This window comes from Xenopus tropicalis, chromosome 1 (genome assembly GCF_000004195.4).
Source record: "Xenopus tropicalis strain Nigerian chromosome 1, UCB_Xtro_10.0, whole genome shotgun sequence".
Lineage (NCBI taxonomy): Eukaryota > Metazoa > Chordata > Amphibia > Anura > Pipidae > Xenopus > Xenopus tropicalis.
In genome coordinates, this window is record NC_030677.2 from 53009087 (window position 1) to 53024332 (window position 15246).

Below are 15246 nucleotides of genomic sequence, written 5' to 3' on the forward strand. Positions count from 1 at the left end.
AGCATTGCTTAAACAGCGCACTACACAGTGTTAGTTAAACAGCTGATCTCTGATAGTGTAACACAAATTCTCAAATGTTACACTCTTTATTGGTGTTGCCTCACTTTACTACTGTATTATTGTCTCTGATCCTTATTCTACTGATTTCCAGTGTATCATATTAGTGAGTGACCAAAGGAACAGTTGAAAAGTTGTGTTCTGCCTTTAATTTCTACTTCGCAGGAGATATAAGCTCCAAGAAAGTTGATGAGGGAATATATTTTAGAGTGTTTTGGAAGGGAGGGAGGGAGCAGTCACTGCATACTACGGGTCTAACCATTTAAGCAGACTTTACCTATGAAGGTTGGTGATTGTCCAAATGGGCTTAGTGTAATGAGGTGACCCATCAAGTGTGATATTTCTATAACTGTCTTTAAAATTGAAGAAACTGCTGTGGATCTGACACTCTTACATAATATTTGTGTAAACCTAAATATCAAATAAAGCAAATTAACAATGAAATAAGGGGTACAGCACATTTTGTATTACAAAAGACAATGATTGATTTTGTAGAAACCATTTAGTGATGAACATATTATAACATTTGTATGCATATTTATGTAAACGATTTCATGAATTTTCCAACTTAAAATATTATAATTTGATGTTTTAGCAAAGAGATGATCTAGCTGGGTAATGTCCTGTTATGCTTCAGTAGGAAGTCAAGACAAGCTTCATGTTCTGCAGGGCTGAAACAACACTGTAAAGGGCCCTAGCACAGAAATAATTAGAGGCCCCTATTTCACAAAATATTCTGGAAAATCAATGAATATTTATTTCTTTAGATCTCAATGGCTTGGATGCTGTACAGCTGCACCAGTTTCTTCCTTGCTGCCAAAAAGGCTGTGATGTGTACAAAGCAAAGTGAAAATAAGTTTTAAATTGTGTCACTACATTTAAATAAATGTTAATTAATTTTTTAACTTATTACTATAGACTTTCAGTATAGCCATTCAGGTGAGAAAGGCACCCAAGGTGTGTTGACTTGATTCTCCTCCTGCTGTGCTTCTGGCAGGGACTGTTAGGACACTCCCACCCCTTATTTGAAACACAGACAGGGGCCACGGAGTTCCAATAAAGTGGTCTTTTTTAAAGATAATATTAATATAATTTTTAGTCCAAAGTGAGCACCATTTATGATTTATTATTACCTAGAGAATTGGAGGGATTTTTTAGTTATCATATATATATTTCCTTTCTAATACTTTTAAGACCATTGCAGTTAAATCTGAATTTGCAAACTGGAATTTGGACAAAGCCTTTGCCAAAGATTTTATAAAGGACTAAATTAAAAAATGTAGAGTATATTTGACCATATTTGATACTGAAAACATATCATAACTAAAAGTTTGTTCCCCTTCATTGATTGTATAGCTATAGCAAGGAGCCAACCCATCCAGTTTCCTTTTTGCTAGGATATTCTAAAAGGAACCAAATTGGACTTAGTCCCAAAGTCCTTTTTCTAGTGAGAAGGATTCAGGAAGGAACCAAACTGGTCCAATATTCTTTATTTATCGCAATTTGAATTTGTGAATTTTAACCAAACAAGTGTTTACTAATTTATTAAAAACTTGAATATAAAAAAATGTGATCAAATTAAACTTGAATGTATCCAATTTGCAATGGTTCTATAAACTCTTAAAAAATAAAATTAAAAAAAAGAATTTCAAAAAATTGCTTATATTTTGCCCATTGGCTTTTAGATGAACTCTCAAGCTTTTAGATACTGAAGTTTTACATTTGAGTTTTCAAATTTTTTTTGCACTTAGCCCTAAAACTGCAAAGAAATTTGAATACACAAAAATTCAAATTCAAACATTTATAAATCAGTCCTGTAGTGTGCAGAATCTGATATCATAAAAACTTATGTACAGCCCCTTTAATATTTCATAACTTTGTATTATATATATATAATCAGTTCTGAAGTATACCAGGCTTTTCAGAAGCACACAGTAATCCTTAGGGTTGTTAAAACATTTGTATCAAATAGATTTGAAGCTTTGTGTGGATTATATGCATGATGGGTTTTTCATACAAATATCTTTCACTGGAATTAATGTTAAGGTGATAAAATATAATAACGTGTGTGCAGTTATGCTGAGATATTCCAAGAAAAAATAACTGATCTTCTTTCACCAAATACGACACTACTGGAAATAGGTGAGAGCTTACATTGCTGTATGCGGAAAGTGAGAATTTTATACTGGGAACACTAATAAAAAATGATTTGTTTAAAGTACATTCCCTAGCCCATATGCTACCAGTAATTCATTCTCAGCAAGTGCATATATTTTCAAAAACAAAGCCCATAAAAAGATTGGGAAGACTGTAGTTTTACTGTTAGAAATATAATCTAAATGCAAAGATTGTGTCTTTGATTTACAATAAAGTAAACGATACATACAGCCATTCCAGTCTGTGCAGATCTTCAAACACTCCCGGCTTAAGAGTGGTTATTTCATTGTGACTCAGATACCTGTGAAAGTAACATAAATTACACATTAAGGGGGTGATTTATCAACATTCGAGATTGAAATTTTTTCCCAAGTTTTTTAGCACTTAAAATTATGGTTATAAAACTCAAATTGCTTATGTTTATTAAGTGCAAAAAAACAAAAACTCGAATGTAAAACTTTGGCATCCAAATGCAGAAGTCAATGGGAGATGTCCTAGGCTTTGTCAAGCCATATTTTTAATTCGAGATTTTCTAGATTTTCATATTAATAAATAAGTAAGCATTCAAATGTTTTTAAAATGTGAATTTATCTGAATTAGATGAGAGATGGGATAATCACATCCCAACTCTCGTTCTAGAACAGCGACCCCCAACCTTTTTTACCTGTGAGCCACATTCAAATGAAAAAAGAGTTGGGGAGCAACACAAGTATAAAAAATGGACCTGGGGTACCAAATATTAACTGGTTATTGGTTATTTAGTAGCCCCTATGTGACTGGCAGCCTACAGATTACTATTTGTCAGTACACCTATTTTTCATGCAACCAAAACTTGTCTCTAAGCAGAAATAAAAAAATAAACATCTTTTTTTTGAGGACACTAGGAGCAACACCGAGGGGTTGGTGAGCAAAATGTTGATCCAGAGCCCTTGGTTGTGGACCACTGCTCTAGAACCAACAGGGTACACTTGTACTCTACATGCACTCTAAAGCCTACATGTTCATCACTGAAGCACTGTATAGTCATTTTAGTTCTCTGTATCTCAGTTTACACAGCAACGGATGTAGCCACATAAGCCTGCAATCATACTGCAGTAAGGTGTCAACTATTTCTAAAATTATAAAACAAATATCTAAATAGCTGTTTTAGGAGACAGGCCAGTCTCACTCACTGGTCATATTTGTCTTGCCATTAATACCTGTGAAATTAACTGTTGATTGGTTTCTAGGGTTACTGGACAAGGAATATTAATGCTCTTCTATTCTTTTGTGTACTTTTTTGGGGATTTAAAAGAGACTACACAAACAGCAGAAGGCAGATATACAGTAAATCACCTGAACAGACATTTTAAGAACACTGGTATGATTTATGTGTAAGTTTAGTTATATCTTTCTCAGAAAGAATCTGCTTGTTGTTATCAGGCACTAAGTCAGCAATAAGCCACTTTTAGGCACATCTTCTGTTGTAGACCTATAGCATGTTTGAGGGCTCTAAAGCAAACTGGGGGTCATAAATATTGTTTGGAGGGCCACATCTGGCCCCTGAACCTCTAGTTGGACAGCCCTGCTCTAGATGGCAGGGGCTCTAGATCTACAACAGCAGATGTGGAATAAGTTGCTTATGTCTACTGCTGTAAGCAAATTGGCACACCAGTACTATATGACAAAAGTTATGAATTATAATTGCATGCTATCATAATGTACAGTAATATAAAATTAGTACTGCGTGTTACTGTCATTGTGTCCTTGAGTTTCACTTTTTTGACCAGGCTGGCCATATGCACAGTTCAGTAGCAAAAACATTAGAAAGAAAGAGATTGTTGCACATTAATTTGTGTTATCTTAGAAAATTTGCTTTCACTTTATAAGACAGACCAATATCTTATTATAGTATAATAATATTTTATATAACTTAAACAAACCCCTTCGAGAATACTTACAGCTTTGTCAAGTTGTAGAGTCCTTTAAAGGCATGAACAGATACTGTTCTTATGTTATTGTGCTGCAGATACCTGTAGGAACAAGTGAAGTCCAAAGATGTACATTTCCTTCCAAACACAACATGGAGTAGAAAAAAAATAGAACAAAGTGCCACTGAGGGTGTCAGCTGTCTGCTTTTATTTAATTAGGTATAACTTGAAAACAAATAACTACAATGTACCCCGAGGCATAAAAGAAAAATATTTTTTATTTATTTATATATTTTTTATTTTTCATTTATGTCTGACAAGTCTGTGTAAAGTCTAAGTAAAAGTAAAATTAAAAAAAAACATTTTTCACCTTTAGAAATGGCACTCTGTGATTGGCATGAGCTGTATAGAGATGCACAGTAGAAGCACATTTATAGTCTAACAGCTTTGGAGAGTATACCAATGAATGTTCACTAAAAGCACAGAGTAAGAATCCAATAATGCTGTATATGTAAGCTTGCCTTCCTGCTGAGAGAACTTCCATTTTTGAAATACAATGCAAATAGTTAGATGCCTTAAGCCTCAAGTTAAACATGGCTTTAATATTATGACATCAGTTAAAACCACAACACATTTAACTAAAATGCGTTATTGAAAAAGAAAAGCTACTGTATATATTTTTGTCCTTTGATTTTCTCCAGTGACAATTTTCCAAAGTACCAGCCCAAGGTGTTTTTTTTTAGTCAATTATCACCTGACAACACTACAGTACATGTTTCACTCCATTGCAAGTGCTATAAGGAGATTCCTACTGACTACAGAGAAAAAAAACAGCAGGGGGAAAACACAGGTGACAAACATACAGTAAATACTAAGGCCAGAAGCACATGGAACAGATTGGATGCTTTCCTCCACCTGCATTTTAACAGGAAGCAAAGCATGTGAGAAGCAAAGCATTTGAGGTCACTAAAAGAGGCTATTTAGAGAGAGGGGAAAAGAGGCTGTAAGATAGATCTTTGGGACACACTGACAAAGAACTCAGAAGGTGAAGAGGAATGTTAACAATAGTGACAATGAAGGCACAATTGGAGAGATAGAAAGAGAGCATTTAGAGGTTATGTGAAAGAAGTGTAGTCAGACTCTAGTTCTCTTAGCTAGAGTATTTGTGCCCAAAAATGCAGATGAGAAAATGTTTAAAGATCATAGTTAACGCTGTTTTAGTGGAGCGAACTGTGCAGAAACCTGACTGAAAGACCATAATCCCCCAGAAAGTTCTGGAAATTATTAGAGACAACCTATTTCAGGAATTTTAAGTGGAAGAACAAGAGTGTAATTGGCCTGAAGTTTTCTTAAAGTAATGGGATGAATAGAGCATGCTTGATAGTATATGAAACTAGAAAGGGAAGTTTGAGAACAAACTTTGTGTTGGGTTGAACAACGTGAAGTCACTGAATGAAATATGATCTGTTGTTGGCTCCGCCCACTTTTTCTAACCTTGGGCCACAGTTATATAGTAAAAACCACTGTGCAAAGTTTGGGGCCCCTGGTTTTAATAGTGTCTGAATGGCAGCAATTTAAATTTCCCCACTGAAAGTCAACGAGTGACATCTGATTGGTGGCTCCACCCACTTTTTCTAACCTGGAACTGCAGATACCCAGTGACTAACTCTGCAAAGTTTAGGGACTCTAGGATTAATAGTTAAATAATGGCAGCAGTTTAAATTTAAACCAATAAAAGTCAATAGGTAAATTGTGGTTGGTGGGTGTGCCCACTTTTTCTAACCTTGAGTCGAAGTCACCCAGTGACATACAGTGGGCACCCTGGCATAAATAGTGTGAGAATGGCAGCATTTTAAATTTAAACCAATAAAATGGATGAAAGCTGATTGGCTGTTAGTGGCCCAACCCACTTTTCCTATTTTTGAACTACAGTCCCCCAGTGACCAACTGTGCAAAGTTTGGGGACTCAGGCATAAAAATTGAGAGACTGACAGCATTTTACACTTCACCATTGAAAGTAAATAGGTGAAATGTGATTGGCTGTTGGTGGCTCTACCCACTTTTTTCTAACTTTGAATGGCAAATACCCAGTGACTAACTCTGGAAAGTTTAACAACCCTGGAATTAATACTTAAAAAATGGCATCAATTTAAATATAAACCAATGAAATTTAATGAGTGGAAATGGATTGGCTGTTGGTGGCTCCGCCCACTTGTTCTAACCCTGAATATGTAGTCATCCAGTGACTGACTGTGCAAAGTTTGGGAACCCTGACATAAATAGTGTGAGAAAGGCAGCTTTTTAAATTTAAACAAAAAAAATATCAATAGGTGAAGTCTGATTGGCTGTTGGTGGCCCCACCCACTTTTAAAAACCTAAAAAATGCAGTCCCCTAGTGACCCTGGTATTAATACTGTGAGAATGGCAGCAGGCTGAATTTCCCCATTGAAAATCAATAGTTAAAATCTGATTGGCTGTTCGTGGCTCCCTCGGAACCAAAGTTTAGGGACCTTAGTACTAATATTTAAAGAATGGCAGCAGTTTAAATTGAAACATATGAAGTCTATAGGTGAAATCTGATTGGCTGTTGTTGGCCTCGCCCACTTTTCCAAACTTGAATGCGTAGTCACCCAGTGACAAACTGTGCAAAGTTTGGGGACCCTGACATTAAACATGTGAGAATGGCAGCAGTTAAAATTTTCCCCACTGAAAACAACGAAAGAAATGTGATTGGCTTATGGAGGCCCCGCCTACTTTTTCTAACCTTGAGTGCATAGTCACCCACTGACTCACTGTGCGAAGTTTGGGAACCCTGGCATCAAACCAATACAATAGGTGAAATCTTATTGGCTGTTGGTGGCTCCGCCCAACTAACACTGCAGCCCCCTAGTGACCAACTGTGAAAAGTTTGGGGACCCTGGTGTTAGTACTGTGAGAATGGCAGCAGGTTAAATTTCCCCATTAAAAGTCAATAGGTAAAATCTGATTGGCTGTTGGTTGCTCTGCTCACTGTAAAAAAAAAAAAAAAACTTGAATGCGTAGTCACCCAGTGACAAACTGTGCAAAGTTTGGGGACCCTGACATTAAACATGTGAGAATGGCAGCAGTTAAAATGTCCCCACTGAAAACAATGAAAGAAATGGGATTGGCTTTTGGCAGCCCCGCCCACTTTTCTAACCTTGAGTACGAAGTTTGCGAACCCTGGCACCTAACCAATAAAATTCAATAGGTGAAATCTGATTGGCTGTTGGTGGCCCCGCCCACTTTTTCAAAACTAAAACTGCAGTCCTCTAGTGACCCTGGTGTTAATACTGTGAGAATGGCAGCAGGTTAAATTTCCCCATTAAAAGTCAATAGGTAAAATCTGATTGGCTGTTGGTGGCTCCACCCACTTACAAAAATACAAAAAACCTTAAATGCGTAGTCACCCAGTGACTGACTATGCAAAGTTTGGTAACCCTGGCAACAAACCAATAAAAATCAATAGGTGAAATCTGATTGGCTGTTGGTGGCTCTGCCCACTTTTTCTTACCCCTGGTGTTATTACTGTGAGAATAGCAGCAGGGTGAATTTCCCCACTGAAAGTCAATAGGTAAAATCTGATTGGCTGTTCACAGCTCCGCCCACTTTTGGGCATCCAGCAATCATCATATTTTCATTCAGGCTGACCCCATGACTGTGTGATTCAAGTTTGGGGAGTGTCGCCTCAAAGCTGTAAGATTGGCAGCAGTTTCAATTTCCCCATTAAAGTCAATGGATGCAATTTGATTGGCTATTGTCGGCCCCTCCCACTTTGGGGTCATCCAACAAATGTTGCTGTTTCATTCAGGGTGACCCCATGATTAGGTTATTCAAGTTTGGGGGGTGTAGCTTCAAAGCTGTAAGAGTGGCAGCAGTTTGAAAATCTTCCCTCTGAAAGTCAATGGAAAAATTGGGGTGTTCAGAGCAGCGCCACAAAAAGACGGGGGGCCGGATCGCTTAGAAAAGCACAAGCAACCTGCTCCGCTATAGGGCGAAGATGTGTGGGGAGTTTGGGTGTTGTACCCCTAAAACTGTAGGAGAAGTAGCGTTTAGAAAATGAAGAAGAAGAAGCGGAAGAATAAGCCAAAGTCGAAGAACAGTATGTTGGGGTTTTCAACCCAACACAAATATTCCATTTGAATGTGGATGGGTTGAAGATGTGAGTTAGTAAGCCAATGAGTGTGCATGAGAGAATTTTTAGAAAGTATGATGGGACAGCTGGTCGTTTGGGATGTCTGGGAGGGAAGGGAGCACCTTTGAGATATGGGTAATAAACTATCTAGAGATAAGATGCTTGTAAAATAATCCATACTACCCAATAAGCAGGTAACATTTACTGGTCACCTGATCAGATTGGTTGCTGTGGGATATAGATGTTAGCAAACTTTAGTAGGCCCTTTCTTTCACTTCCCAATCTTCTGTAAAAGCATGCCTGATAGATCTTAGCATCCATAGGCAGGTACATTTGCAAATTAAATCAAATTTGCAATAGTTAAATCCATTAGATTAGCCTCTGTCTGAGTTTGTGAACATTTTAATATGCTTGGCTTTTTAAAACTGTCTTTACAATTCTAGTTTAGTTCTAGATTTTATGTATTTTTAATTTCAATATAAAGTGCCAGTTCTGACTTTGCCAAGCATTATTGTTATACATATAGTTAATACTACACCTTTTAAAAACAAAAAGACATAATAGACTACGTGCTGGGCTACAAAATATATATCATTCATGTAGCATTCATGGATATCTGTCAGCCAGTTAAATAATCATAGGTTTTACAGAATGGCAGGTTATTTCCAACTTGCAGCTTGCATAAAACCTGACCTTACTCCTACTCCTGAGCAGCTAGACTAACCTGGCTCTGATTTCTTCATTTATATGGCATGAATAAAATGTAGGTTTTAAGGTTTACATGTAAAAGGGACATTTTTAGAATTATAGCATCACTTCAATGTCAAAAGGCAATCTCTGCCTATGGTTTTCAAACACCTTTGCTGAGGAACTAAGCCTAGAGTCCTGTGGGCTCTTCCCTTTCCATCACATTGCTTCGTAAGCCTGCGGCATCAGGTCTCTCCTACATTTACATTATATCAGCCAAATCATATCTGACTGTTTTAATGTATACTTTATATCTTACTTGCATGGTGGGAAAGCATAGCATTTAATATTAAAGCTAAGGCTCTTTATAAGTATGAAAGGGTAATCCTACCCTAAGGCTACACAAATCTGCACACCATAGCTTGAAACAGATAATCTGCTTTTAAACTTCTAATAAAATAAGATGTACAAATACATCATTCTCTTAAGCTATATTATTAGCCCTTCTTTTTTTTTAAATTCTTAAAAGTCTACAAGACGAGCTGGGTTTAGATGCGATTGGGAAGGGGTTGGATAAGTATAAACCATTTTAGCATAACTAAATGTTATTAATCATAGGTTGAAATAAAAGCCTACAAGTTAAATACAATTATGAACTGAGATGAACTATAACTAATCCCCAAATATCCCTAATATTCCCCAAATATCTCATTAACAACAAATAACTTGTTTATGTTCTTGTTTATGCTCTTATTTAGCAGTCATTGTGCATATAATAAAATGTGGATGTTTTGCATGACAATCACTTTCAATTTGTGGTATTGAACAAATAAAAGTGGATGATAAACAGACTGATAACAAATAACACAAGGCTGTCCTGCCAATGCCCATGGGGACAGCGGTGACACATATTTGGCAGCTTCATTGAAAGCAAGGCTAGAAGTGTACTGACCAATTAGTTGGAGGAGGTGTGGTCAGCCAAGGAGAAAGGACAATTTAAAAAATGAAAGAAAAAATATTTTTACTTACAATTTGCGTAAATCTGGAAAAATACGGAATTCATCAGGCCCAAGTTTTCTTAGCATGTTATTCTGCAAAGACCTGCAAAGCAACAGGGTGGTTTTTAGAACTGCTTTTCAATGCACTCAATTTATTCATTACAACTTTTAAAAAAAAAAAAATGTTGCTTCCCCAGTTCAAGAATATATTCTGTCTCTTTCCCTACCCCCCAGTCACTACACTAATATGTATGTGTACTAGTGTACTATATGTGTTGGTATGAAGATCTTACCTTTTTCATTATTTTTAAAGTGATTTACTAAAGGTAAATCTGCAGACACCTTAGGTGTGGAGCACTGCACGTCCTCCACTACCGGGAAGCAGGGGTCAGGGGGAAGGGGAACAAAATTGAAGGGTGTTGATTTCTCCTAGCCCTGAAACTGCAAAGAGAAGCAATGGTATTTCCAGCAATGGGTGAGCCTTTTTATATTACACTAAGGGGAAGATTTATTAAAATTAGTTTTCTTTATTTTTATGCAAATAAAGAAAACTAAAGCAAAAAACAGAATCTTTAATATATTCATGTTTTTATTTTTTAAATAAAACAAGTTTCTGTAGAAGTCAATGGGAAAAGTAGCTGAAGCATTTAAGCAAGCTAATGTTTTGAGGGTTTATGAAAATGACTGAGATTTCACAACCTCATTGAAAATGAATCAAACAACTTGTTCTCCCCTCTCTTTTTAACACCAACTGGTCCATTCAAATGACAACTAAAATGTACACTTTATTAGGGCTTATTGAGATCAGGATAGGTACACAAAAACAGGCCACAGGTTTTAGAGAACTAAAGGGAACTTGTAGACTACAGAGGACTACATCCAAATATACAGTATGAGTGGACTATCAATATGCTATGCTGCTACAGCAAAACAGACTGAGGGGTAAGAACTCCCACCCAGAATGAAGAACTAGCCAAGAACTAGCTAAGAATAATTAATGGCAATAAGATGAATAAAACCTGGCTAGACCAAAGTTGAAGCCAAGGTGTTTGTGCCCTCCCTTGTAATGCGAAGAATGTGCAAACTTGATAAGAGAATAAAATAGAGTGCCTTTATGATGCTTAGTTGAATACATTTTAACAACCAAAGATAACTGGAGCCAATATCTAGCATTGTTAAGTCACCATAATTGATAGGTCCCTAATTAGCATTGTTAAGTTAGAATAATTAAATAGAAACAACAATTTGGATTTCACATAAATTATCATAGAATATAGACAATAAATTGTGAGACTTGGTTTAACCCATAGCATGCTGGTAGCCACCTTTTTGATCTATGCTCTGCATTGCCATGTAAACAAGAACAACATGTAGATCTGACCAAATACACAACATCTAAGGCCTGGGGTCAATGCATTAGAATCTCTGTTTTTTGGGTACTAGGCTAAAATGGTTAACATTTAATCCATATTTTAATGCTTACGTATATTTTACAGTTTTTGGTTTATTTTATTTTGAAAGAATATTAGATAAAGCATGGTTAAATTAAAAGTGTTTTTTTTTTTTTTTTTTTTTTAAATATCAGATTGTAAATTGGGTAATATCATTTTCATAATAGAATATATTCAGTCTCACCCTTTTTTGCTCCTGAAAAAAGAGTCAATCCGCCCTAATCTTTTATGGAGCTTTAGGTTAATGGGACATATAGGTACTGCAGTTCTTGTCCTGTAAATATGGAGTAGAGGTGTTGATGTTTTTAGGAAGTGCACAGTGGTGTTTGCAGAGACCTTTCCACTGGCTGAAATACATATTTAATACATATTTAATTTTGCCTTCATCCTTCTATCCCAATGAGCAGGTCTTCCAATTGGATATACTTGTGTTGAAAATAGCAAAGTTTGGTTTGTGACCCCCATATAGGTTAGACATATTATTAAGTCTGTTTTCACAGAGGGTGACCAAAGTTCTATATTTGAAAGCAATTTATTTTTTAGATATATGTTGTGGATCGCCAAGGACAATCTGTTAAGGAAGTAGCTAAGCAAACCGACCTCCAATTTCAGAACCAGTTTCTTTTTCTTATTGTCTTTTAAAGAAAACCACGCAGAAGAGTGAATGTTCTAATCTTTACTACACTTTGGAGCAATCAATCCACCATGCTCTGTGTTTATGGCTGCAAAATGACACACTGTACTGTAGGCATAGATTCCTGGGAATAGCCACAATTAACTCACTATTATCTGATTCTTATCAATTGGTTGAGAAATAGTCATCTCATTTACACATATTGCTTTATTTCGCCTATTGAATTTTCTTGTTTTGCATTTTCCATTGTTGGGTCATTTTAATAGCAATTTAAGGCACTTACAAATATGTTACAGATGGTGATATATGATAAATGCATGCATTAACATTTAAAGCGTTGGCATACAGTAAATACTGTCACTGATGCTCACATAACAGCACTGTGTACAAAAAAGGACAGTTATCCAGTATATTCTGACTAGTCTTTCTGCACCTTTACCAGTAACTATTATCTAACTAAAGTATCTGTTCTATGTCTAGAAAATGATAATAATTGCATTGGTCCTTTGTATCTTTCTTTAAATATGATGTATTTTCTGGAATGATTCTTCACTAATTAACAGCAAATAGCATATTTTTCTCATTGCCATAGAGCAAAGCATTACAAAATAGAGATAAAAGTCACAAGTTCACTTTAGCAGAGAACAATGTGTTTTATAAATAGATAAACATAGGAATAAAATGAAAACTTTAAAGTATTTTAGATTTATTTAAAAGATAATGCAATATACCCTTTATTGGCATAATAAAAGCTGTTTGGAGACTACACATCCCCTCTGCTCATTTGCTTGCTTGATTAGAAACAGACAGAAGGATGATCACACATGTTGATAATAAATCCTAGATACAATGAAAGCTCGCAAAACTAAAACCATTCCCCTCTCCCTGTCAGGTGGCACCCATTAGGAATAATGCAGGAGGGGAAGTAACTAAGCTTTGACAAATGAATTGTATCTGTCTGATTATGAGACAGCTTAGCAAATCATCTCACAGACCTCTGTATGGTCTTGTAGAGTGAGTTAAAGAAACATTTACTGGGGTTTTATCATTTCTCTGAAAACTGAATTCATATTTTCTATCATCAGAATTAACATTGGTATGAAACTACTGAACAGGGCCCACTGTGTCATTCTTATACATATGACAAAATGTTAAAATGATTATGTCAAGCTATCAAGAACAATTAGAATGTTCTGTTCCCTTGGCAATCATTCATTTTGGCTCTTATTATACATAAAAGGGTACAGCTATAACAAATGCTGACCACTATATCAGATATCTGTGAGGACACCACTCACTTGACTTGAACCTGCACCTGAACAAACTTTAGGTGTCAAGATTTTTATGTTTTATTTTTTTCTTTTGAAAGAAGATCCTGGGCAAAAACATCTTGATCTGCTGTCTGTAGATGGTGGCAAATTGGGTGCAGCAATGTAGTATTAAAGCACTGACAATATTAAGCCTAACACCATTCAATTATTGATTGAGGATAACGGACTTGAAGAGACAAAATTCTTTGCCCAGCTTTACTCACATAATGGTCACATTTGGAGAGACAGAAGGGACAGTGCGTAATTTGGCTCCATCACAGTCAAGTTCTAAGCCTCGGCACAAGCACTGAGTTGGCACCGGCCCGAGTGCTGAATAAAAACAAGATAAGAGTGTTACTGGGGTTTGACACGGAAAAGTAATTAAAGTCCATAATGTCCTGATTTAACTTTTCACTAGCACTATATTATATTAAAAGCAATATTGCAGAATAACAGGATATGTGCCTTTCTAACTATGTTGGTGTTAAAAAAAATCGACACTCTAAAATCATGTTTTGACATAATTTAAAATGGCTCTCATACATTTCCTAAACAACACATTTATTCCCTGCAAGCAGCAAATACGATTCTTTCTTGTACGGGTATAGGATCCATTATCTGGAAAGCCGTTATCCAGAAAGTTCCAAATTATGGAAAGGCCATCTCCCGTAGACTTCATTATAAACAAATAATTCTAATTTTTAAAAATGATTTCCTTTTTCTCTATAATAATAAAATAGAACCTTGTACTCGATCCCAACTAAGATATAATTAATCCTTATTGGAGGCAAAACAATCCTATTGGGTTTAAATGATGTTTAAATTATTTTATAGTAGACTTAGGGTATGGAGATCCAAATTACAGAAAGATCCCTTATCCGGAAAGCCCCAGGTCCCAAGCATTCTGGATAACAGGTCCTATACCTCTATATAAAAATCCATCTCTAATTTGATAAAAAGTATAAATATTAATATTTTTGTATTTGCAAGCTCAAACTCCATTCTATATGCCAGAGGAATATTTTTTTTGAACACCACTGAGCTTATACACTTTGGGGAAGATTTATCAAAATGTGAGTTTAGGGCTTCATACATAAAAACTCACCCCTGTTCTATTTACTCCTATGGAATTTTTAGAAAGGTGAAAGTTAGAGTTTACCAACTGAGAAATATGCTTCTTATAATCCAAAGGAATAAATAGAAGGTGGTAAAGTTTTTATGTATTAAGCTGTAAACTCACATTTTGATAAAACTGCCTCTTAGCTTTCATCTTTGAAAGGACTATGTTGTGCTGCTCCTCTGTTAACAACATTGCTCACATTGCTGACAAATGCTAGAACGTTCTGTTCATGTTCGTGTTGCAAAACATCTGACTTTGAGTTGCTACACTATGGAGCAGATTTATCTAAATGTGTGTTTAGAGCTTAATACATAAAAACTCATCTACGTTCTAGTCATTCCTATGGGATTTTAAGAAGCATATTTATCAAATAGTGAATAATCCCACAGGATGGATTGAACATAGGTGAGTTTTTATGAAAAAAAAGATTTTGATAAATCTTCTCTATGATTAGTAGGAAACAAAGACATTGGAGCAGATTTATCAAAATGTGAGATTAAAGGAACAGTAACACCAAAAAATGAAATTGTATAAAAGTAACTAAAATGTAATGTGCTGCTGCCCTGCACTGGTAAATGTTGTGTGTTTACTTCAGAAACCCTACTATAATTTATATAAATAAGCTGCTATGTAGCCATGGGGGCAGCCATTCAAAGGAGAAAAGGCACAGGCACATAGCAGATAACAGATAAAACACTATTGTATTCTACAGAATTTATCTGTTATCTGCTATGTAACCTGTGCTTTTTCTCCTTTTTTCCAGCTTGAA

The 15246-nt window shown here is 35.8% G+C and overlaps 1 protein-coding gene across 1 annotated transcript in view; it reads right to left on the bottom strand.

The window, feature by feature from the left end:
- rxfp1 (relaxin family peptide receptor 1) overlaps window positions 1–15246 on the bottom strand; it is a 134431-nt gene that overhangs the window by 30817 nt on the left and 88368 nt on the right. The window contains exons 4-7 of the mRNA XM_031895472.1: window positions 13582–13687; window positions 9994–10065; window positions 4155–4226; window positions 2444–2515 (exon numbers count right to left, since the gene is read on the bottom strand). Coding sequence (XP_031751332.1) covers window positions 2444–2515; window positions 4155–4226; window positions 9994–10065; window positions 13582–13687 — 322 coding nt within the window. The remainder of the gene's footprint in view (window positions 1–2443; window positions 2516–4154; window positions 4227–9993; window positions 10066–13581; window positions 13688–15246) is intronic.